The 27,230-nt window shown below is 40.7% G+C and overlaps 1 protein-coding gene across 1 annotated transcript in view; it reads left to right on the forward strand.

Moving 5' to 3' along the window:
- The window catches only part of LOC126199323 (odorant receptor 85c-like), a 33,382-nt gene extending 7,002 nt beyond the window's left edge, over nt 1–26,380 (forward strand). Inside the window, exons 2-4 of the mRNA XM_049936164.1 lie at nt 6,314–6,415; nt 8,930–9,085; nt 26,225–26,380. Of these exons, the coding sequence (XP_049792121.1) occupies nt 6,314–6,415; nt 8,930–9,085; nt 26,225–26,281 (315 nt within the window). The 3' untranslated portion in view covers nt 26,282–26,380. The remainder of the gene's footprint in view (nt 1–6,313; nt 6,416–8,929; nt 9,086–26,224) is intronic.
- The last annotated feature ends 850 nt before the right edge of the window (nt 26,381–27,230 follow it).

Genomic DNA, 27,230 nt, shown 5'->3' on the forward strand with positions numbered 1-27,230 from the left:
CATTGATAGTGACCAGACCAAATATCTCACGAAATAAGCATCAAACGAAAAAAACTACAAAGAACGAAACTCATCTAGCTTGAAGGGGGAAACCAGATGGCGCTATGGTTGGCCCACTAGATGGCGCTGCCATACGTCAAACGGATATCAACTGCGTGTTTTCAAAAAGGAACCCCCATTTTTATTACATATTCGTGTAGTACATAAAGAAATATGAATGTTTTAGTTGGACCACTTTTTTCGCTTTGTGATAGATGGCGCTGTAATAGTTACAAACGTATAAGTACGTGGTATCACGTAAGATTCCGCCAGTGCGCACGGTATTTGCTTCGTGATATATTACCCGTGTTAAAATGGACCGTTTACCAATTGCCGAAAAGGTCGATATCGTGTTGATGTCTGGCTATTGTGATCAAAATGCCCAACGGGCGTGTGCTATGTATGCTGCTCGGTATCCTGGTCGACTTCATCCAAGTGTCAGGACCGTTTGCCGGGTAGTTACGTTATTTAAGGAAACAGGAAACAGGAAGCGTTGAGCCACATGTGAGACGTCAACCACGACCTGCAACAAATGATGATGCCCAAGTAGGTGTTTTAGCTGCTGTCGCGGCTAATCCGCACATCAGTAGCAGACAAATTGCATGAGAATCGGGAATCTCAAAAACGTCGGTGTTGAGAATGCTACATCAACATCAATTGGACCCGTACCATATTTCTATGCACCAGGAATTGCATGACGACGACTTTGAACATCGTGTACGGTTCTCCTACTGGGCACAAGAGAAATTACGGGACGATGACAGATTTTTTACACGCGTTCTATTTAGCGACGAAGCGTCATTCACCAACAGCGGTAACGTAAACCGGCATAATATGCACTATTGGACAACGGAAAATCCACGATGGCTGCTACAAACGGAACATCAGCGACCTTGGCGGGTTAATGTATCGTGTGGCATTATGGGAGGTCCCCATTTTATCGATGGCACTCTAAGTGGTGCAATGTATGCTGATTTCCTACGTAATGTTCTACCGATGTTACTAAAAAATGTTTCACTGCATGACAGAATGGCGATGTATTTCCAAAATGATGGATGTCCGGCACATAGCTCGCGTGCGGTTGAAGCGGCGTTGAATAGCATATTTCATGACAGGTGGATTGGTCGTCGAAGCACCATACCATGGCCCGCACGTTTACCGGATCTGACGTCCCCGGATTCCTTTCTGTGGGGAATGTTGAAGGATATTTGCTATCGTGATACACCGACAAAGCCTGACAACATGCGTCAGGGCATTGTCAATGCATGTGCGAATATTACGGAAGGCGAACTACTCGCTGTTGAGAGGAATGTCGTTACACGTATTGCCAAATGCATTGAGGTTGACGGACATCATTTTGAGCATTTATTGCATTAATGTGGTATTTACAGGTAATCAGGCTGTAACAGCTTGCGTTCTCAGAAATGATAAGTTCACAAAGGTACTAGTATCACATTAGAACAACCGAAATAAAATGTTCAAACGTACCTACGTTCTGTATTTTGATTTAAAAAACCTACCTGTTACCAACTGTTCGTTTAAAATTGTGAGCCATATGTTTGTGACTATTACAGCACCATCTATCACAAAGCGAAAAAAGTGGTCCAACTAAAACATTCATATTTCCTTACGTACTACACGAATATGTAATAAAAAACTGGGGGTTCCTATTTTTAAAAAAAGCCCAGTTGATATCTGTTTGAACTATGGCAGCGCCATCTAGCGGGCCAACCATAACGTCATCTGGTTTTCCCCTTCAAGCTACACGAGTTTCCTTCTTTGTAGTTTTTTCGTTTGACGCTTATTTCGTGAGATATTTGGCCCGGTCACGGGCAGTGGACCACGCTATATAGTATAATTGTCTTCAGTGACGAGTCCCTCTTTGATCGCCTGCCGGAGTGGCAGAGCGGTTTAGGCACTTGAGTCTAGAACCGCGCGACCGCTACGGCCGCAGGTTCGAATCCTGCCTCGGGCATGGATGTGTGTGATGTCCTTGGGTTAGTTAGGTTTAAGTAGTTCTAAATTGTAGGGGACTGATGACCTGAGATGTTAAGTCCCATAGTCCTCAGAGCCATTTCTTCCCATTTTAATCGAGAGAATGACATAGACTTCATTGTCTTCCTGCGTTAACAGTAGTAATCTTGTAATCTTTTAGATTTGGTTTTTGCTACAAACACAATACTGTAAGATAGCAGGGCAATTCATATAGTTCGAGCTCCTCACTACATGGTATTAGCAATTGTCTTTAGTGATGAGTCCAGCTTTGAAGACGTGTCTGGAGGCATCTCGGACTGATTTGGGATAGCAGCCATACGGCACAACAAACCTAGAGTGATGATCGGGAGTTCCATTTCATTTCATGGCAGGACACTCTTGGTTCCCATCCTTACAACACAGTAGTAGATCGACGATATTCGATTTTGTTACCCTTCATGGAAAGCCATCTTGGGCTCACATTTCAGCAAAATAATTTCCGCCTGTACACGGCGAAATTTTCTGCAGCTTGTCTTCGTGATTCCAAAACCCTATCTTGGCCAGCAAGGTCACCAAATCCCGCTCCAATTGAGAACGTTAGGAGCATTATAAGCAACGCACTCTAACCATATGGGACAGAATTTGGCACGATTTCCCTCAGGAAGGCGTCCAACAACTCTTAAGCAATGTCAAGCCGAATAACTGCTTGAATACGGGTCACAGGTGTACCAACGTTTTTAATGACTTTCTCAATTCGTGAAGCTCATTCTTTTGAATAAATCATCCGATTTTTTCTGAAATTATAATCATTTGTCTGTGCATCAACATTACATCTACCGATTTGAGTCCCATTCGAACAATTACTTCGTGGTGCGTCGTTTTTTTTTATCTTAGGAAGTAATTTGCAGTTCATACTTATTCTTAAATAAAATATGAAAAACTATTAGTCCAGTTCTTATATCTTTGGTAATTAGAAGTTATGAAGCTATTTACGATTATCATATCCTGTAAAACTTTGTGAAATATTGATGAAATATAGTAAATTTAATTTTTTGATCTATTTACCCCCTTCTAAATCAGATTTCTATTTGTTTTATTCCGAAGAGACTTTGCTGTTCTCGCAGTCCATCTCGACAGGGCTTGGACGTCACTCGCACCTGTACTGAGACGTGCAAATGATCGGTGCTGCACAGATTATAATTGGTAATGATAACCATCATTATTATTCATGCTGCAAAAGGCCTTCAGCCGAACCCACAGCTAACGGTGGACCGCAAATTAATTTTTTTGCGACAGGAACTTTCAATCACTAAAGATTCTTCCAGCCGCTTCATGACCAGAACGTGGGGATTTGTTACGAAACTAGAATATGTTTCACGGGCCCTGTTAACTTTCGTATCTATTGCTTTTCCATGTGCTAAGCATCGAGAACAATTAAGGTCACATCGTCACCTTATTATGGTTACGGATTTAATTGTCGTGAGTCCTGTAGCTGAATGACTGTCTGGCCTAATGGAACGCCTATTCAACACTCATATCTTTGCTTCTCGTGTTACTTCGTTAGAATGTGTCACATTTTTTCCTCCAGTTTCCTCAGTGATTTTGTAATCATGTTTGCCGTATAACTTGTGTAGCTTGTAACATAAAAGCTTGTGGCCACGCATTGCGTACCGCCAGCTTTGAGCTACGTCTGGAATTTGAACCCAATGACATCTGCCATTCTTTACTCCTCGATGTATAAATTCAGTCAAAGAGATTGTTAACGTTTTGCACACCCCGAGCACAATCATCTGTAACTCCGGCTCTGTCGTTCCTATATCCACAGCTTCATCCCATGTTAAAACACAATCACTGTACACACCGGTACATGAATATTATTTCTTGCAGCGTGAAAGGAAAGTTCTTCGCTTTACGAATCCACGAGACGAGGGGCAAGTCAACAGAGAATGTCTGTAGTGAATAATTACAGGTCTAGCATGCTAGCATGGAGTTGTACTCATTTCCAGGAATAAGTCACGTTCATTAAGATCATGTTACAATTAAGAACATCTTCGAGGAGTAATCTCATTGCAGTTAGATAATGCTTAAGTCAGAGTAGGATCTTTCTTACATGCAGTGAATTCAATTCTTGATTTAAGACCAACAAGACGCCACTTTCAGATTCCTCTAATATTCGATCTCTGCCATTTGTGGCATCACACACAAAGTTGTAGAATCGATTATTGGTTATTGGTCTGTTTTTGCATTCACATCGATTAGTTTCATCTTGTAATGAGTTTAGCTGACAATGATTATTTCAGTAGTTTCTCATCAGATTTCCCTCTCCTCAGCAGAATGTGAATACGTTGGTGCATTGGCGACAATGATTTTCATTGAATACCTTTTATTTATTTTTACAGCAAATCTTTCTGAAAATATTTAATTACATGTAATATGGTTCCTAATTTTCTTGTTTACAATAAAGCTGCACATTTCCTTCCTTCTCTGTTCCTCTGTAATAAAATAAGCGTCTCACTTTTAATTGATGTAGTCGTTTTTGAAAGAGCCTTATTCCAAATTTTGACAAAGAGAGTTAAGAACGGTGCCAAGTTCTACAAACATAGATACACCCTTGTGAATAAAAAAGGCGTTATTCCAACTATTGTAAATGTGTTTTTTGAGACTTCGTTACAGCGACATCATTTTCGAAAGGGCTTTACTCCTGGAATAATGCCCTCTCAGTGGTGATTATCTACGCCTGTCGTCTAATCGAATACCTAATGCACTAAGCGTTACGTTTCGCTTAACGTAGTTCAAGTCATATGTTGAACGGTACTGCTAAACTGATGCGTAACATGGAAAATAATGAATCTGTAATGCATGCATACCATGAAGGCACTGAGAAGAAAGGAGAAAATGACGTGTGCTCCTTCAGACTTGATTATATAAAAAAACATATACCAGGATATGTCAAAGAGCTAAGTTTGTTTCCCGACGGCTCGGTTTGGCAAAACGAAAATCATTGGTGAACGCTAAACATTTTGCTAAAGTGGAACGGTGTTTTTCTATGCGTCGACATTCGTATAACGTATGCGACAGGATATGTTCCGTGGTAAAACTAGTAACCAGAAGAACTCATAGAGTGTACGTGGCAGAATAATATTGTGAAATCATTGCAAGTGCTTCGAATATCGTAAGCTCGCCATGAAGCTAATAGAAACTAAAGATATGTAAACTTCTCTAATTGGTGACAAACATGTTACAAAAAGGATACATCTTTTATTTTTGGAGGTCCCTGCTCTTTTAAATTTTAAAAAGGCTTACGCTGGACCAGCGGCTATTAACAGGAACAAAATGGAAGATCTTCAATGTTACTTGATTATATTCAGCTCAAATACAGATATTTCTATGATGATTTGATGAAATGGCCTGTACGTAACATTGCTGCTGTTACCGCTGCAGATGATGATCAATAAAATCATGTTTGACGTGCTTTGATTAGAGTTACAATACAGTGAAAACATATGAGTAAAAGGAAACTGGTTAAAACACTATTAAAAAATGCAACTTGACCATAATTATGAATTACTCAATCATGGAAAGGACTTCATTCCAAGATTTTGGACTTAATTTTTTCAAAGACATTTCAAAACCTAGCAACTGCAGTAATGGCAAAATATACATTATATTCTGTTCTTTAAACATTGGAAATCCCAACCTGTTAGTTTCGATACATTCACTCGCAGAATGTTTTCCTTCGTTCCTGAAAACTTAATATTTTGGAGTAATGTCTTTTGAGAAGTTGGCTGTGTCAATTGTATTTGGCCCTCATGGTTTCACCACAGCTCAATTTCTTGTGTTGTACTTCAATGGATCCCATTTTACTACACTACCTTTAGATTATAAAACCATAAAATAGAATTTCCTTAAATAAAAGTAAAAGAAACAGATAGGATTATAAGATATCTGTCACTGTTTATTCACGTGCATAAAAATATGTGACACAGGCCTTTTTTTTTTAAGAAAGGGGGGAATGTTGTTGCAATGTTTAAAGGCAAATAAATTCAGGACTCCTCGAATGTTGTACGGTATCTACATGAAAGTATTTAGCGTAAAACACTATAATCGCCCTTTATTCGTATTTCACATTTGCTACTAACCTTCCACATGTAAGTGAATGTAAATGTAATAATCTGTGACATATTTAGTCCAAACTCGTAGAATTCGATAGCTCAAACAACAAAATGAGTAGTAACATGCATGTAAACAGTTTTTCCAATTGTTCGATACATAAATGAACGTTACTAATTATTTCTTTCAGAATCCGGAAGGAAACTCTATTTTCAAATGTTTGATGTACCTTCCCATGCCAGCATTTCAAATATACATATACTGTTGGGGTGGACATGAATTAATTGACGAGGTATGTACTTGTAATAATTAGATATATATTTCATCTATTTAGAGTAAGTATTTGGCAAATCTCGTTCATATTCTATAGCAGTCTTTGCTGACTGTGAATTAAGAATAGGTCCACCTTTTTCCAGATAAGCTAATTGTTGTTTTGTCTTAACACCCAAACATGTTTCACTACAGTTGTGACATCCTCAGTGGGTTTTATTATTTTCTTGTTGTGTGTGTCCTGTTACTGCCAACCGAAATCTGCCACAGATGTAAATTAGTACCTGTGGTAATTTAAAACAGTGGATGACTTTGGTTAGTAGTCACAGGACCGCACAATTTAAAATAAAAAAAAAACATCCCACTCAGGATGCCACAGCAGTAGTGAAACATGTTTTAGCGTTAAACACGATATTTAGTGTACTTGCAAGATGGCGGAGCCATCCTTATTTCACTGTTATGTTCTGCAAGCACGAGAACTGTGCTCAGATCACCAATATGCTCTTTGTTAACTTTTTTGTATTTCTCCTGGTTTTAAGCAGAATTATAAACCTAGCTCCGAGGTTTTGTATTACAAAACTTGAAAACCTCCATTCCAGGCTTTAGCTTTAACCTTTGAGCTAATGACAAGTTATGACTCCAGTATTAGTTCCTAGAAGACGTCACCCTCTGTATGAAACTTGACCTACGACAGAACAGTATCGCGATCTGAACACTTTTAGTAAAATGTGAGATATTGTACCAACTTTCATAGAGCAACGGATGCAATTATGGGCCTTCAGCAAAAGCTAAATCAAGATAAATTGTAACCAACATCGAAGGACTGAAAACAGATTACGTCAGAAAAAGAATTTAGCGGAGACTTTATATAAACTGAGCTATTCTTCAGACAGTAGAAACGAAAGCTCATGAGTAGATAATATGTACAAGTGCTGACTGGAAGAGCACGCGGCTCTACAAAACCACGTGCACAACTGGCCATTAAAACTGCTACACCACGAAGATGACGTGCTACAGACGCGAAGTTTAACCGACAGGAAGAAGATGCTGTGATATGCAAATGATTAGTTTTTCAGAGCATTCACACAAGGTTGGCGCCGGTGGCGACACTTATAACGTGCTAACATGAGGAAAGTTTCCAACCGATTTCTCATACACAAAAAGCAGTTGACCGGCATTGCCTGGTGAAACGTTGTTGTGATGCCTCGTGTAAGGAGGAGAAATGCGTATCATCACGTTTCCGACTTTGATAAAGGTGGGATTGTAGCCTATCGCGATTACGGTTTATGGTATCGCGACATTGCTGCTCGCGTTGGTCGAGATCCAATGACTGTTTGCAGAATATGGAATCGGTGGGTTGAGGAGGGTAATACGGAACGCCGTGCTGGATCCCAACGGCCTCGTATCACTAGCAGTCGAGATGACAGGCATCTTATCCGCATGGCTGTAGCACATCGTGCAGCCATGTCTCGATCCCTGAGTCAACAGATGGGGACGTTTGCAAGACAACAACCATCTGCATGAACAGTTCGACGACGTTGGCAGCAGCATGAACTATCAGCTCGGAGACCATGGCTGCGGTTACCCTTGACGCTGCATCACAGACAGGAGCGCCTGCGATGGTGTACTCAATGACGAACCTGGGTGCACGAATGGCAAAACGTCATTTTTTCGGACGAATCCAAGTTCTGTTTACAGCATCATGATGGTCGCATCCGTGTTTGGCGACATCGCGGTGAACACACATTGGAAGCGTATATTCGTCACCCTACTGGCGTATCACCCGGCGTGATGGTATGGGGTGCCATTGGGTTACACATCTCGGTCACCTCTTGTTCACATTGACGACACTTTCAACAGTGGACTTTACATTTCAGATGTGTTACGATCCGTGGCTCAACCCTTCATTCGATCCCTGCGAAACTCAACATTTCAACTGGATAAAGCACGACCGCATGTTGCAGGTCCTGTACTGGCCTTTTTGGATACAGAAAATGTTCGACTGCTGGCCTGGCCAGCACATTCTCCAGATCTCTCACCATTTGAAAACGTCTGGTCAATGGTGACCGAGCAACTGTCTCGTCACAATACGCCAGTCACTACTCTTGATGAACTGTGGTATCGTGTTGAAGCTGCATGGGCAGCTGTACCTGTACACTCAATGCCTAGGCGTATCAGGGCTATTATTACTGCCAGAGGTGGTTGTTCTGGGTACTGATTTCTCAGGATCTCTGCACCCAAATTGCGTGAAAATGTAATCGCCTGTCAGTTCTAGCATAATATATTTGTCCAATGAATACCCGTTTATCATCTGCATTTCTTCCTGGTGTAGCAATTTCAATGGCCAGTAGTGTATTTACAAAAGGTAGAATTATAACATGTTTTGGAATGTAGCTTCCAAATTCATAAAATCAAATGGCTTATCAGTATTTTGAATGAACCTGATTTCCTATTAGCGGATACAATTAACAAGTGTGTTATCAATTGTATGGATAGTTTCCGTAGCCCACGACTAAATTTTCACCAATTTATGCAGGGAGCGTCGCTCTCAGTGTCTGCGTACAGCTGTGCGTGGATCGGGGCGAGCCGACGTGTGACGACAGCGCTGCACATTCTCATGTGCAGGGCGCAGAAGCCGCTCATACTCACCGCTGGGAAGCTCTACCCGGTCAACCGGGACACATTCGTTTCTGTAAGTCTCACCTTTTTTGCACATCAAATGTACCTCAGATACCCCTGAAAAATGCCATACCCTGCACAAATTACACACAAAAATCTCAAAAATTGAGTCATAAATGATATAACATTAGAATGACCACCTGATAGGGTTGAGATAAGACCGGCCAAGGTGCACTCCATGGGCGTGTGCGGTCCGAACGCTGTCATACATAGAGGGAAGGGCAAGAGGGGGAAGGAAAATGAAGGTTGTGCCTGAACAGCACACCGAACATCACACCGAACACAGGAGAGGCAGAAAAACTCTGAGCGCTGGCGTGAGGCACACTTCAAGGATGAAAATCTTGCCCAGACCTTGTCTGAAAGAACCGACGATAACAACACACGCAAGACAGATGAGCTGGATGTGACTGTGGTGCTGATAAGTCCACTGGTCACGGAAGTGGCGCCACGTTGCTTTTTCTTCCGACGAATCTCAATTCTGCATACAGCGTCTAGAAGGACACTGTGTGTGTGGAGCCTCCGAAGAGAACGAATGTTACCTAATAGCATTTGTTATTGTCATATGGGAATAGTACCTTGAACCATTTGAGCTTCAGTCTATATGCATAAGATTCTTCAGCTAATTAAGTACAGTATATGAGAAGAATTGTTGTTGTTGTTGTGGTCTTCAGTCCTGAGACTGGTTTGATGCAGCTCTCCATGCTACTCTATCCTGTGCAAGCTTCTTCATCTCCCAGTACCTACTGCAACCTACATCCTTCTGAATCTGTTTAGTGTATTCATCTCTTGGTCTCCTTCTACGATTTTTACCCTCCACGCTGCCCGCCAATACTAAATTGGTGATCCCTTGATGCCTAAAAGAACATGTCCTACCAACCGATCCCTTCTTCTAGTCAAGTTGTGCCACAGACTCCTCTTCTCCCCAATTCTGTTCAATACCTCCTCATTAGTTATGTGATCTACCAATCTAATCTTCAGCACTCTTCTGTAGCACCACATATCGAAAGCCTCTATTCACTTCTTGCAAACTATTTATCGCCCACGTTTCACTTCCATGCATGGTTACACTCCATACAAATACTTTCAGAAATGACTTCCTGACATTTAAATCTATGCTCGATGTTAACAAATTTGTCTTCTTCAGAAAGGCTTTCCTTGCCATTGCCAGCCTACATTTTATATCCTCTCTACTTCGACCATCATCAGTTATTTAGCTCCCCAAATAGCAAAACTCCTTTACTACTTTAAGTGTCTCATTTCCTAATCTAATTCCCTCAGCATCACCCGACTTAATTCGACTACATTCCATTATCCTCGATTTGCTTTTGTTGATGTGCATCTTATATCCTCCTTTCAAGACACTGTCCATTACGTTCAACAGCTCTTCCAAGTCCTTTGCTGTCTCAGACAGAATTACAATGTCATCGGCGAACCTCAAGTTTTTATTTTTTCTCCAGGGGTTTTAATACCTGCTGCGAATTTTTCTTTTGTTTCCTTTACTGCTTGCTCAATATGCAGATTGAATAACATCGGGGAGAGGCTACAATCCTGTCTCACTCCCTTCCCAACCATTGCTTCCCTTTCGTGTCCCTCAACTCTTATAACTGCTATCTGGTTTCTGTACACATTGTAAATAGCCTTTCGCTCCTTTTATTTTACTCCTTCCACCTTCAGAATTTGAAAGAGATTATTCCAGTCAACGTTGTCAAAAGCTTTCTCTAAGTCTACAAATACTAGAAATGTAGGTTTGCCGTTCCTTAATCTATTTTCTAAGATATGTCGTAGGGTCAGTATTGCCTCACGTGTTCCAACATTTCTACGGAATCCAAACTGGTCTTCCCCGAGGTCGGCTTCTATCAGTTTTTCTATTCGTCTGTAAAGAATTTGTATTAGTATTTTGTATCCATGGCTTATTAAACTGATAGTTCGGTAATTTTCACAACTTGTCCTCAAGAACATCACCTTTCCACTAAGTATCCAGCTCTACTGAATTATTCTTGCTGCCAAACGTGTCATGACTGCCTTCTAAATTTTATACTCTGTACTCACCTAAATGTCCTACAAATTTAAACATGTATTTTTCCTGCTGCACTGTATATGTGCAGTGACTAAAATTTTGCTCTGAGCTTTCCTTGGTAGTGTTTGAATTTTAATGGCCAACGGTGTAGACTGCAGCGACAGAGTTCTTGTCCCATGGCCTTCTTTTCAGAGTTGTTCTCCTCTTAAGTTTGCCGATAGATAAGCTGGCATCTCCCAGCCTATAAATACAAAAACCGAGTTATTGCATGTGACCAACCTTCATCTATTAAAAGTAACAAAATTACGATACTGGCACCATACGCTTGCTTCGTAGTTCTGCATGCTACGTTTGTTCCCATTGTAAAGGAGTGTTAGAAGCTGCAGTTGTTACCTGTTGCACATAGGGCTAGGAACCGCATCCTTGGTCACTACAGAGAATATATTCGTTTCTTACATTGTACAGGGTAAACCAGAGCTCCAGTGATGAACTTTCAGAGGTTCTTCAAGGGTAACTTTTGGGTGTTTTGCTATAAGCGACCCACGGCCTCCGTCGGCTCGTTACAGAGTTACTGCATTTCCTTTGACGATAGATTGGCCGCGGTGGTCCTCTTCCACTGCCATCTCGCTACCAGACTTCACACCAATAGACTTCTTCTCGGAGCACGTGAAAAGCCTAGTTTGCGAGACTCCTGTCGATGCTCGCACGACGGTGGTTGCTTGGATTTTCGCAGAAGTGAATTCTGCAATTCTTGAGAGTCTAAAACAGTCGATTGTGCATCGATGTACACAGCGTGATCATGGTGCATGAAACTTTTAGCAAAATCTGTAAGGGAACAGTTCTGCGTTTGTTACGTGCTGTACTCCCACAGTGACAGAACAGACTGTACAAAATGTGATACAAGGGTACCTGTTCCGTCTGAAGGTTGTTGCATTACTTGGTGTTGTGTATTACACGTTTTGGGCATTGAATATTGCAGACTTCTTCACTGTTGTGAAGGAATTTCCGCAGAAGCAAGGGTGACTGCGGTAATACACTGAACGAATCATAATTTCATCCATATTCTGTAACGAGCCGTCAGGGAATGAAGGTTCCTTACACCAAAATATCCCGGAAAAATCTCTGAAGTTGGTCGGTGGAGTTCTCGATCACCTTATTTATATTCACATCTGTAACGGTTTTCAGAAATTCGTAAAGAAAACAATATACCTCCTTATACCGGAAAAGGAAGTGGGAGGATAGATGTGTCATTCACAAGAACCGAATTAATTATTAGTAGTCTAAGGGAAGGGTGCTAGATACGTTACTGCCTATACTTTATTTGAATGGCCCAGACTGTGATAACAGCTGCAGCATCACACTTGGCGAAGGTGACGCGGATATTTAAAATGTATATGTTATAGATAAAACTGTGCAGACACCAGATTTATAAAAATAAAATCATCTTGGCTCTAGAATTATATAATTCGTACACTTTATGACTCGCAGAGTTACAGCAGTCCTTGGTCAAAGAATTAACGCCACATTCACTAAGTAAATCGTATCTCAAAAGTTCTTGCATGTAATGACGCATGGGACCCCGCAATGAGTTAGTCCCAAAATTTCACTCGTGGTTAAAGCAGGCAGAACGCTTCTGTTATTGGTTGGTTGCCGTAGGTTGTCTGTGATAGGTACTGTTTATCCCTAATTGAATATTAAGTTCGAAATACTCTATTTTATTTGCTTCGTATTGTAGAATAAATATGGGGCAAGAGGAGCTTTCACGTATTTTTGAAATAACATTTCATTAAAAACTGTAATCGTGGGTCCTCTTTGCACAGAACAATACATGGTAGCTTATACTTGTTAAGTAAATATAAATGTCATGTAACATTGTCAGACATTGTCTCAGAGTTAAAGTTCCTAAACAGCAAAGTCTACCTATACTCCCGTCGACTGATTGTGAAGCGTGAGTGCTGACTTTTACCTGTGATTGTTTAGTGTAGATAACGGTGTTAGAGTTTATAGAGTGCAGTGCTTACGTTACACTGTTGATCAAATAAGAAGGAGAGGTTGAGCCTGGGGCCACGTGCTACGGACCGATTACCGTCAACAGTATCACATTCCTTCACTTCTTAAGACACAATGGAGTTGCTTGGAATTTAATCTGGGATATTTGCAGAAATTCTAGCGATTAAGTACAGTGCGCCACCACCCTCGCCTTTTTACTCGAGTATTGCTGGTGAAAGTGGCTTCTCCAAGCAAGATTCGAACTTGATACCTTCAAATCGAATGATTTTACACAAGGGCATGTTGGTATAACTCAGTTGCTTCGATGATTTGTTTGTCTTGAGACAGTTTGATAGTATAGTTTTTAATAATTACAATTTACAGGAAATGTTCAGAATTTTATGCCGTTAATGGAAATATTACTATCTTCCCTCTCTGACAAGATGTATTTATTTGAACACTTCTATGACTTCAGTGCCATCGGGAACGATATAACGTCCTCCTTGCAACAAGTGCGTCTCTGGTTCCTTTTGTCCATCTTCACGTAATCTGTTTATCGCACACAACCCCACCATTATATCTGAGCACTTTGCTTTCTCCCTACACCACTAAGCAATTTATTTCACTACTTATGAACTATACAAGCTACATCACATATAAACACAACAAACTCAGCGTCATGTTAAGGCTATGCAATAGCACAAATAGTTTAATTCTTGTCATATCAAGTACTCTAACACATGTTTAATAGCTAGTCTATGTTCAGTATAAGTAGAATGAAGGAAACATGTTTGTAATTAACAGTAGCAAACATACAATATTATTCTGAAACAATTTTTCATGACTTTTCTCTCCATAGTATTCGCACCTTGTATCACCTTTTACTACTTAAGGTAGCTAGCATCATAAACTTCTATAGTTACTGATTCTGTTAAATTCGTGTACAACTATGAATGGTGGAGCTTCATTATTTTTACTATATATTAATCTTGCTACATTTTACTGTCTGTGTTCATGTCTCTATTCTTAATTGCTTGAGGAATAACTGAAATTCTTTAGCTATCTTTCTATTTGTGTAACGTCTAATCAATTTCATTTAGAGAAGATCTCTCTACGTTATTCGATAGAGCGTAAGAAGTGTGATTCATTGGTATCTTATTGGTCATTCTGTTCGTTTCAAATGGATTATATTGGTTTTCCTCAGACTTCAAGAAAAGTGTAAGAATTACTATTCCAAAGAAAGTAGGTGCTGACAAGTTTGAGCATTACCAAGCTATTAGTTCAGTAAGTCGTGGCTGAAAAATACTAACACGAATTCCTTACAGAAGAACGGAAAAAATAGTAGAAGCCGAACTCGGGGAAGATCAGTTTGGATTCCGGAGAAATGTACGAGCACACGAGGCAATACTTACCCTACGACTTCTCTCACCAAGTATGTTTAGGAAAGGCAAAACTACGTTTATAACATTTGTAGGCTTATGGAAATCTTTTGACAGTGCTGACTGGAATACATTCTTCTAAATTCTGAAGGGAGGAGGAGCAAATACAGGAAGCGAAAAGCTATTTGCAACTTTTACAGAAGCCTGTCAGTTATAAGAATCGAGGGACATTAAAGGATATAGTGATGGAGAATCCAGTGAGACAGGGTTGTTACCTATCCCCGATGTCGTTCAATCTGTACACTGAACGAGAAGTAAAGAGAAAATGGTGAAAGAATTAAATTTCAGGCAGAAGAAATAAAAATTTTGTCGTTTGCCGACGACACTGTAATTCTGTCATCTGTCAGAGACAGTAACGAAATAGGAAGAGCAGTTGAACAGAATGGACAGTGACTTTAAAGGAGGATATAAGACGAATATTAAAAAAAAGCAAAACAAGAGAAATGGGATGTAGTAGAATTAAATTAGGTAATGGCGAAGGAATTATGTTATGAAATGAAACACTACAAATACTAGATGGGTTTGGCTATTTCGGCAGCAAGATAACTGATGATGGCTAAAGTAGAGGGGATGGTAAAATGTAGAATGGAACTGGCAAGAAAAGCATTTCTGATGAAGAAATATTAGTTGACGACGAACGTATATTTAAGTGTTAGGAAGTATTTTCGGAAGGCGTTTGTCTGGACTGTAGCTTTTTATGGAGGAAAAACGTTGAAGATGAACAGTTCAGACAGTAAAAGACTAGAATGTTTCGGAATTTGGTGCTACAGAAGAACTGAAGATCAGATAGATCGATCATGTCACTAATGAGAAGAGTATATTGAAGAGTATATTGTGGGAGAAAAAAATCTATGGTACAGCTTGGTCAAAAGGATTCATCGGTTGAAAGAATATTTTTCCAAGACATCAAGAGATGACCAGTTTAGTACTGGAGGGAAGTGCTGGGGAAAAATTGTAGAAGGAGACTAAGAGATGAATACAGTAAGCATGTTCAAAAGGTTGCAGTAGTTATTCGGAGATGAAGAGGGTTGGAAAGGATAGAGTAGCATGGAGAGCTACATCAAACCAGTCTTTAGACTGAAGATCACAACACAACATTGATTTCCTAGTGAATCATATACTTACGTATTTTAAACCATGGATATTTCCTATGGATTACGTCGGATCCATTAACCATTTACGTTAGAAATTTCATTTAAAAAGGTGTTCTTCATTTTTATCGCAGCTCATCTGTTACTTATAACGTTCATATTCCTCCATTTCCTGTGTTCATTACAATGATTACACAAAACGTTGGGCCATATTCATAGCACGACCAGCTCTTTACCTGACTGAACTATTTGCTCCCCAGATCTCCCTGTGGGTCCCAGGACCCTGTGCCATTGTCATATGAGAAGTGCCGAACAATGACTGCAGACTTATATCTGGCTAGTACCACTCCGCTAGGCTCGACAAGAAGCGTTACATCATACAAACTTTAGAGGAAGTTCCACACTCACACAGTTTCATGTTCTGAAACTTGATGATTTTAGTCAATACTACATTTCTTCTTCGAGTCACTGATCCTAGTATTTTTGTCCAATATTACAACAGCGTTAGTGTACGAAAACGAAAACTTAATTTTGATATCCTTTTCAATTTTAAATCGTTTCTTTGTTGGCAGTTTGACTGAACTGTACGTTTTGTGTGGATTACCTTTATGTACAAGACACCAGTGAAACAAAAGTTGATACTAGGAGAGGTTTTAAGGGTCAAAATAATATTCCATAGACCGCAAAAAAGCCTGCCGCTGTGGCCGAGCGGTTCTAGGCGCTTCAGTCTGGAACCGTGCGACCGCTACGGTCGCAGGTTTGAATCCTGCCTCGGGTATGGATGTGTATTATGTCCTTAGGTTAGTTAGGTTTAAGTAGTTCTAACTCTAGGGGACTGATGACCTCAGATGTTAAGTCCCATAGTGCTTAGAGCCATTTGAACCGTAAAAAAAAATTTGTAAACTGTGTATGCACGGTGATTCACGAAAATATGCAAATATTTTAATATGGAGTTAGGGCTAGTAAAAGATTTTGCCCGAAATTTAGCAACTTCGCTAATATGAAGCCATCGCAAAACTGTAAAAGGTTAAAGTAAAGCATGATTTCCATTTATTTTGTTATTACTCATCTGGTGAATCTAATAAAACATGTTCCAGACGTGTCCTGCAGTAGTTTTCCAGAAAGACGTAATTTCGTAAAATTTTTAAGTTATTAATTACTTGACCCGGTTTGTTAACTGCAGCCGTAGCATTACCATTACATCTGCCATAAATAAACTCCATATCGGCGCATTCCTCTGTCGTAAATTTGAAAGGCATCCCTGTTTCATAAATAATCTGCAAACTACAACAGTTACTTTGTGGTTTCACTTACATACTCTGTTCTGGTCATGTTCTTTCACTGCACAATACAGAACACTAACTCATTTCAAGGTTAGGAAACGAAAGAAACAAGCCAATAACGGTTTCCAACACTGACTTAAACGTTTCTACATTCTTAATGGAAAGTAAACAAATTTACTTGTATAATAATCTTTGCTTCTCTGAATGTTCTGGAAAACTACTGCAGATACATGTCTGGTATATGTTTTACTAGATTCACCAGACCAATAACAACAGGATAAATGGAAATCGTCCTTTACTTTAATCTCGTACAGTTTTGCGATGGCTTCAGATTAGCTAAGTTGCAAAATTTCAGGCAAAATCTTTTATTAGCCATAACTCCGTAACTAAACATTCGCAGACCTATGTTTATGTGAACTTTTTTCTTTAGTTTTACTTGTAAAATAACATAAAATATTTGCATATCAACGTGAATCACCCTGTATAAGGAATACCTTCGTCATTCTCGATCACCACTTATCACAAGAAGTATAAAATAACATACTCTGGGAAAAGCTTTCTAGAATTGTTGCAGTATCTTAGAATAGAATGTAATGGCAGAAGTGAATAGATTTGGCTTTTGGAGACTTATCGAAAGAGGTTTTGTTAAATTATGATGTCATAAGAGGAAAGATTCGTTTCACCGAATCAGTGACTTACAAATTATTGAATTATTATGACTTAGCCAGAAACAGAACGAGAGATAATTCTGATGCTAGGAAGAAAACTTTATGGCCCGCTATGAAATGATCTAAAAACTTTCTGCTAACTTTGCGTCACTGATCCTGATAGCTGGTGTTAGAAACAGGAGGCATATATATGAGCGAAAACCATCAATTCCTTGCATCTGTTACAGAAGCTATGAAACCAGCATACAGTTAGTTGTGAAATTCGAAATTCTCTTAGAAATACTTTCACAGTTAAACTCAAAGGCAAAGTGAAGTCTAATTCAGTAATCAGAATCACAGAGAATAATATGGATTCTTACGGCACAAACCACAAAAGTTTAGTGTCTGGGACACGATTTAATGTCTTACTTAAGGCCTTCAACTGAAGTACTGACAATGCATGTTACAGCTGTAACAACAACATATTATTCGGCCCATGTCTCCCCCATTCCCCTAAACTGAAAGAGAGTGGGAAACTGCAATTTAAGTTGTAACTATAACATTCATATCATGAATGTATGGAAATAAAAGAAGGAAAAAAGATGCTTGTGATCGGGACTTTGCTGCATACTTGTGTAGTGCACTTTAAAACTACTGAACATTAAAATCACTTTTTTCTTATAAGATAATTACTTTCAAAAGAACAGGATGCAGGGCACAGGAAACTAAATATCTCATACCTTTTATCATAAATACATAACGAGTTGTGAATGTAGAAGCTACGTAAGAGCTTTTATAGGTGAATGCATGAAGATAAATATGTATTATTTTTAACAAACTGTACTATAATTCAGTTTTAACATAATTCAAGTTCTAATGAAAATAAATAATATATGTTTCTGTAATTGTTACTAAAATGAAAAAATGTTCATGAGTCTGTCTGTTACAACCGTATTTACTATTGATTCACTAGAGAAGCACTCTCCTGAATGGCAGATGAATTTACAGTCAAGTGACTTAGCTTCTTGTAAACAATTGTTTAAGTAACTAGGCACACTAGTAGCTTTACGATAAGCTTACTCCCTCACGATATTTACCGTTCGCCGCTATTTAGGATTTGAAGCTCACCGTGAAGCTCATAAATATTATACCAGGAATACCACTCACTTTTATTGGTGTCTCAAACTTTTTTTAAAGAAAGAAATTTTTGGCGCAAAAATAGTCTGTTAACTTCTCACGAAATGGTTTACTTTTGATAGATAGTAATGCAGATACAAAATATTTATCCGGCAGCTCTCATAATTTGTGGAAAATAGATTCTCAGCCGCAGTTAAATCATAGTTTTTATTTGTTACATAACGTTTAATCAGCACATTCCTTCATTTATTGAACATGTGAATGGTTCAACAATTTATTTTTAATCTCAACGATTTCCCTGTGCTATTCGTGCCACGTCTCAACCTCACAATATGACTCGAAGCTTGATCTCACAGTTCTGTACGTGACTGGTCATAATTTAAGCCAAACGTAAGTGCGTTTTATTTACGTGGGATTCGTATAAGGATAAAATATCAAGGTGCACTAGGAGTGCACAAGAAGGATGGACTAGAATGGAAAGAGATTTGTATGAGTTTCGTGACAATAGCACAGAAATGATGAGAAAAGTGGTTTGGAAGAAATTTAAAGAACGAGGCTTATTAGTACCTCACAAAAGCCCGCTGTTAAGGCTTAAGAAAGCAATTTTCAGTGGTAAATCCTCGAAATCTCCACAACGCTACACAAAACACTCCTTAATGGATCGTGAAGATAAGAGTATGCTAATAATAGTTCCTAAAGTGATAAGTAAGAAGCTGATGGTGCACCACCTCTTCAGTGAAAGGACTGCAAAGGAAATATGCGCCTCAATTAAGGTGAGTGTCTCTCCCATTCAGAGCCTCGATTTACCGATTTCAAGAATTAATTTTATGAGCTTTTGTAGTTATAGCGATATAGCGAAGGGTTGATATTCACAGTGTGAAAGTTTTATCCAACTTCAAACATCTTAGTCAGGTTCTAGTATACTATACAATAGTTTGCAAAATGACAGTACACTGTTATTGGTATTCCGTGCAGACTACCTCTGCAGAGTAAGCTGAACTACCTCAAGAATGTGTGACATATATAGGATGTTTAAAAAATGACTCATTTAGCTGTAGTTGGTAGTATCAAGTTTATTAAGATACATATATTACAAGGCGTCTTACTTTAAAACGAAATACAACATGTAGGAACAACTATATCATAAATACTGGAAACAGTAGAAGAAAACAAACCCAGAAAATTCATTTTATTATAGTCCATGAAAACTAGAACAAGAAGGATAAAATAATGGGTGTCGATAAAGTCACGCTTTCATTTCAAAAAATCATAACCTGGAAACTATTAGGGATAGAGCATCGTAGTTTGCTGGAAAACATGTAATAGCTCTCAGAGTTTTTTTTTATTGTTATGTCAGAATTTTATTGTACGACCCATTCAACGCGCATAGAACACGAATACGACATTGGAGTTCTGCCCGTCTACTGGTAAGCATAGTAGCAGTAGTAATTCTGACTGCTCCAATGAAACGTGCACGATGCTTAGCAGTGTCATTGTCTGATGTTGTGTAGACGCGATCTTTGACACAAATCGGCAAGGGAAGTCTAAGGCCGTGACACCGGTAGAGCGCGTGGGCCATGCGATGGGAACATCATGGCCAGTCCACCTTTCAGGAAATATGTGCATGTCCATCTTTTCACAGATGGTTGCAGGTCCTCAACTGTTCAGTACTTGTCGTCAGGTGATGTTTGAAGTGACAGCTGTCTCAAAAATCGACGGATACTAGTCAAAGAATGCTCGCCCCTATTTTGACTGGACCAAAGGTGGGATCTCGCTACATGTCGGTCAAAAGGCCTGAAGATGGCGTCATATATCGCCGAAACTGGTAGCCCAATAAAATACTTATTTGGAAATTCAGACAGCTGAAAGTTGTTTGATTTGACATTCTTTCAGGAAATATATCGTTCAGCACATCCCGCAGGTTCAAACTGCAGTGCGGTGGTGCACCATTATGCTGAAAGACGATGGTTAGTTGTAGCAGAAACGGTTCGAACATGACCAGGTAAATATTTCGCTTTATCCCATTCAAAGCGCTCGAGGCAAATGTCGCGAAGGTTCTATTTCCTTCCAAGTTCTTCAAACATTCCGAGCTTCTACTCCGATGTCGACGGGACGTTAAATCCTAATCTTCCTTCTTTTTCGTTCTCGTATGTTTTGTGGTTTTCGGAGCTCCAAATTTTAATGTTGTGGCAATTCACATTTCCAGAAATGTGAAACGCTGCTGCATCTGTAAACAGTATGGAACAAGCGAGGACGGTAGTTTGGGTGCAACAAATTGACTATATACACTCTGCATGCAAAACGCGTAACCACCTATGTAACATTTTATGGACAGTTTATCTTGATATTTGTAATTCACGTGATGCTCGACGACTTGACTTCTGAGGGAGCGCTGAAATGGAGCGTACACTCTGTCAACATGTGACTGAGACACAGGGTGACGTCCACTTCGATAAACATATTCCTTGCAGTCAGTCACTTCAAAGCTTCTGAACCACGTTATATGCCCTCCTGTACTGGTGTTGACAATTATGTAGTACCTCTGGCGCAGGTTAGGATTCTGGATACCAGATGACACATTGTGCCTTCTCCCGATCTGTCGCCATTTTGATGTACTGTAATTCCAGTCAGCAAGGGGGGGGAAAAAAAAGAAAGAGAAAGCTTTCTTTGAGGTGCTAAATGTTTTACAACAAACCACGATTTTATATCTCTAATAGTTTCCAAGTTATGATTTTCTGAGGTGATAGAGCGACGTCGTGGATACTGTGCCTGGTACAGGCAGATATACACTCCTGGAAATTGAAATAAGAACACCATGAATTCATTGTCCCAGGAAGGGGAAACTATATTGACACATTCCTGGGGTCAGATACATCACATGATCACACTGACAGAACCACAGGCACATAGACACAGGCAACAGAGCATGCACAATGTCGGCACTAGTACAGTGTATATCCACCTTTTGCAGCAATGCAGGCTGCTATTCTCCCATGGAGACGATCGTAGAGATGCTGGATGTAGTCCTGTGGAACGGCTTGCCATGCCATTTCCACCTGGCGCCTCAGTTGGACCAGCGTTCGTGCTGGACGTGAAGACCGCGTGAGACGACGCTTCATCCAGTCCCAAACATGCTCAATGGGGGACAGATCCGGAGATCTTGCTGGCCAGGGTAGTTGACTTACACCTTCTAGAGCACGTTGGGTGGCACGGGATACATGCGGACGTGCATTGTCCTGTTGGAACAGCAAGTTCCCTTGCCGGTCTAGGAATGGTAGAACGATGGGTTCGATGACGGTTTGGATGTACCGTGCACTATTTAGTGTCACCTCGACGATCACCAGTGGTGTACGGCCAGTGTAGGATCTCGCTCCCCACACCATGATGCCGGGTGTTGGCCCTGTGTGCCTCGGTCGTATGCAGTCCTGATTGTGGCGCTCACCTGCATGGCGCCAAACACGCATACGACCATCATTGGCACCAAGGCAGAAGCGACTCTCATCGCTGAAGACGACACGTCTCCATTCGTCCCTCCATTCACGCCTGTCGCGACACCACTGGAGGCGGGCTGCACGATGTTGGGGCGTGAGCGGAAGACGGCCTAACGGTGTGCGGGACCGTAGTCCAGCTTCATGGAGACGGTTGCGAATGGTCCTCGCCGATACCCCAGGAGCAACAGTGTCCCTAATTTGCTGGGAAGTGGCGGTGCGGTCCCCTACGGCACTGCGTAGGATCCTACGGTCTTGGCGTGCATCCGTGCGTCGCTGCGGTCCGGTCCCAGGTCGACGGGCACGTGCACCTTCCGCCGACCACTGGCGACAACATCGATGTACTGTGGAGACCTCACACCCCACGTGTTGAGCAATTCGGCGGTACGTCCACCCGGCCTCCCGCATGCCCACTATACGCCCTCGCTCAAAGTCCGTCAACTGCACATACGGTTCACGTCCACGCTGTCGCGGCATGCTACCAGTGTTAAAGACTGCGATGGAGCTCCGTATGCCACGGCAAACTGGCTGACACTGACGGCGGCGGTGCACAAATGCTGCGCAGGTAGCGCCATTCGACGGCCAACACCGCGGTTCCTGGTGTGTCCGCTGTGCCGTGTGTGTGATCATTGCTTGTACAGCCCTCTCGCAGTGTCCGGAGCAAGTATGGTGGGTCTGACACACCGGTGTCAATGTGTTCTTTTTTCCATTTCCAGGAGTGTATTTAAACCGGCGGCACTGGCGACAGTGGACATGAGAAGAGGAGGAGGTGGAGAGTAAGACCAATGGGGTGGAACACAAGAAATAGAGAAGTGGACAGAACCTGGCTTGACTGATAGAGAAACGAAGAGTATCTTAAACGTTTGATGAAAACTTATGTAGCTGACAAAAGGAAATGCCTCAGACATTATTTAAATACAACAGGGAATTGAAATGTGCGCAGTGTGCAGGACAGCTTGTTTTGGAAGAGGGAGCAGCAACAGAGAAGAAGTTTGCCAATGTTTCTGTTTTATGGATGAGCACTGGTAGGATACTGAATAAGAGAGGCTTGTGTTCTGGTGATCTCTTATGCAAGATATTGGGGTGCTTGCGCACAGAATAGACACAACGTGTGGTATTTATGTGACGTACCTGTCCACAGCCATCGTTCTTGGGATATGAAGCAATGACATGGTCAAATAAACGCATGTTGCAGGTGTAACACACACAGGCATTCATAGGCAATTCTGACCGTCCAGATTTTTCACTTCTCGTGATGTTACAGATTAGCAAAAGGGTATCGTCAGGAGTGTCCCGGGGAAGTGTTATAGGATCGCTGCTGTTCTCTTCATACACGAACCATTTAGCGAAGATGGTCGGGCAGCAATCTGCGGTTATTTCCTGATGACGCAGTAATGTACGGTAAGATATCGAGGCTGAGTGAGTGTAGTAAGATACCAAACGACTTAGACAAAATTTCGAGTTGATGTGATGAATGGCAGCTAGCTCTAAATATGGAAAAATATAATTAATGCGGACGAGTAGGAAGAGAAAACCTGTATTTTTCGGATGCTGTATTAATAGTGTCCTGCTTGACACCGTCAAGTCGTTTATGTATGAGGGCGTACCACTGAAAAGGGATACGAACGACCATGTGAGAACTGTGGTAGGGAAGGCGAATGGCCAACTTCAGTTTACTGGGAAAATTTTAGGAGAGAGTGGTTCATCTGTAAAGGTAACCGCTTGTAGGACGCTGGTGCGACCTATTCTTGAATACTGCTCGAGTGTTTCGGAGCGGTACCAGGTTGGATTTAAGGAAGACATCGAAGCAATTCAGAGGCGATCTGCTTTACTGGTAGATTCGAACAACACGTAGGTGTTGACGGAGATGCTTCCGGAATTCAAATCCCAGGACGGAAGACGACGTTCTTTTAGGGAAACACTATTGATAAAATTTAGAGAACCGGCGTCTGAAGCTGACTATCGAACGATCGTGGGCCGCGTCAACGTACATTGCGCATAAGGACCACGAAGATAAATTAGGGCTCATACAGAGGCATGTCGACAGTCGCTTCTCGCTCCCCCTATTTTCGACTGCAACAAGAAAGGAAATAATTAATAGTGGTAGAGGATACCCTCCGCCATGCACCGTACGGTGGCTTGCGGAGTTTTTTGGACAACATGGTTGTGGAAAGAAGCAGCGATTGGTATGATTAATCAATAATTCAAAAACAGTCTTAATCGCATTTATTATTATTATTATACCGCCAACCGGTTTCGACCCGACGTAGGGGTCATCTTCCTGCCGTTTACGCCATTGGTCGACTGCTGGTGGTGTCACTCCTGTCTACATAGGGGCAGGAAACTATGTAGACAGGAGTGACACCACCAGAAGTCGACCAATGGTGTAAATTCCCGGAAGATTACCCCTACGTCGGGTTGAAACCGGTTGGCGGTATAATAATAATAACAATAATAAATGCTATAAACAGCAGACCAGTTGCAATGGATAAAGTATTCTTATCTAGGTTTCAACAAATTTAAATTTGTCTTCTTCAGAAGGTGGCCTAAGGACAATGAACATCATAGCTTACATTAGAAAAGTATGAAACTTAAGTCAAGAGTAGATTTTAACATAAATTAGAGAGCTCTTGCATTACAGAATATGAGAACGACGACTGGTACTTACAATTTTACATTTGTAAGGACTAATGTACCATCGCCGTTTTTACAAATGTCGGCATAGATCCATTTGTCAAAATTAAAATATAGCCCTAGAAACAGGGTTTGTCACGTAAATATAAATTAGCACATGGATCTTGCAGAGCTCACAACCGACTGAGTGTAATCGGCCAGCGTAGTTACTCTACGACCAGGGCAGGTGGCGCTTATGGCGCGAACCATGTGCCAATTGGCGTACTAAAGCGTACTTAGATAAAGTAACAATAAAAGAAGGAAAGCGTTTAACACTCCCGTTATAACAGTATGGGAGCCTTGGTACAATTAATGCAGTTATACATAAAAAAGGCAGGTGGCGCTTACGCCGAGAGAGTTACCCACAGTGGCATATACAGCCAAAATATAAAAATTACATTACTATATTAGTGAAGCCCACGAACGGTATATATGTCAGAACTTTAAAATTGACAATAATGGCTCTTAAGACAGAATTACGAACCTATTGGCTTGCGGAGTGTCTGTGCAGATGGGGATGTTGAAGATGCAACTCACACAGGCATTCATAGACAGTTCTAACCGTCTAGATTTTTCACTTCTCGTGATGTTATGTTTTACATGACAATAGCAGAAAGAGTGATCGCACAATTTTACATTCCTAATCCTGTAACACCACTGGAGGGCATAAGGACAAATGGGAGTTTTCTCGCACGTGGCTTAGTATTTTATGCCCACTTCCTGCACCTTTTTCCTTGTTGTGCTGGGATAATTTTCTGGATATCTTTGGCTACAAAAATTTTATACAACTATCTGGTCCCAGACATTAATGCAATAATTTAACAGCCGGACTTTTGAGAGGAAGCTATGAGCTGAAAGGGACTAGAGGGCATTAACTTATATCGCTCTGCGTGGAATGAACGTCGATCAACGGTAGCATCCAACAGTAGTTGTTATTTTAATTTTATCACAGATTTCACAAGACACAGAAACTATATTTGTATCTTTAACTTGATTGTAATGTTTTTTCTGATTATTTTGTAGTAATTATTTCACCACTCATTTTATGAGACTAAATTTAGGTAATCATTAGCAACACTATGATGACGCAGCTTTTCAGTAAACACTGTTGTCTGCCGCATGTTGGTCATTCAGTCAGTAGAAAATCTAGCTTCATCAGCGGCTAGTATCATTCGAACATTAGAAGTATTTTGAGTCGTGGTGGCGGACTATGCAGCTGGGCTGGTCTCTTTAATGAAGCATCATTGTGTAATTAGTGTTAATACATTCCAGCTTAAGCTGCATAGTGTATCTGCTACTATATTCCCAGTAGAGATGATACTACTGTAGTATCAAACATCTAAAGACAATTTTATATTGATCTAAGTGTTCTCTGTGTTCTATTTCAGTTAATAAACGGATCTTATTCATTCTACGCGCTTTTGCGACAGATGAGAGGCCACTAAGCGGAACAGAACACGCAACTTACCATCAGACGACGCAGATAAACACCGCCCTGTCTGCAACGGAGATCTCTGCTGGCTGGACACCACATGTAGTTTACGCATCACTCCGTCTAATTTCTTTTCTTAAGATTACTTATTTCTTAATTAACATTTAGGAGACTTAGAACTGCATGTTTGTCGTTTTTATTTTACAAGTTGTTGGCTCCATCCCAACGAAAACAAATTAAGCATACTCGAAATTTCGTAGTCTAACCATGTAGAAGTAGCTAATATATCTCCTAATGAACTACATACTATTTTCACGCCACACATGCTATATTATTAAATCGATCCTAAATTCCAGAGAATGCAGTGCTTCGCAGTTCTCCGGGGAGTGATGCCTCCTCGTACGTCGAAATATTCTGCACTTTGAAGTTTTCTCCTGTGTCTGCAAATAGTCATTGATCCATGAAACGGCGGAAAAAAATGTTATGTCCCGTCCATGACGAGGTCATGAGAGACTTAACAGGTGCTAGGATAGGACAAGGACATGGACGCGAAGTAGTGTCATTCTGAAAGGAAGCTTCCGGCATCGAACTTCATCGCTTAAAAAAATCCACAGAAAACGTAAATGAGGATTTCAGATGGGGATTTGCGCTCCACCCGTCCACACTGAAGATGGAACTAGATTGAGGTTATTTAGTGGATGGAAGTGGAAGTTATCTCCCTGCTCATTGACTCTCATTTATGTAAATGTTCCGTACGGAGATGTGGGTGTACTAATTGCTGCCTCCCAGTGTAGCCATTCCTTCATACTTTTCTTTCAAAACTACAGCTCAATTTATTAAATAAAAATTGCGAATTAGAAGAGTCTTAAAAACGTGTTAAAGTCACTCGCGTTGATTGATAAAGATGTCCTTTATTTAGGAGCACAAACATTCAATATAAAGTACAGCTAGTAATAAAAAGT

Source organism: Schistocerca nitens, chromosome 8, assembly GCF_023898315.1.
Source record: "Schistocerca nitens isolate TAMUIC-IGC-003100 chromosome 8, iqSchNite1.1, whole genome shotgun sequence".
Lineage (NCBI taxonomy): Eukaryota > Metazoa > Arthropoda > Insecta > Orthoptera > Acrididae > Schistocerca > Schistocerca nitens.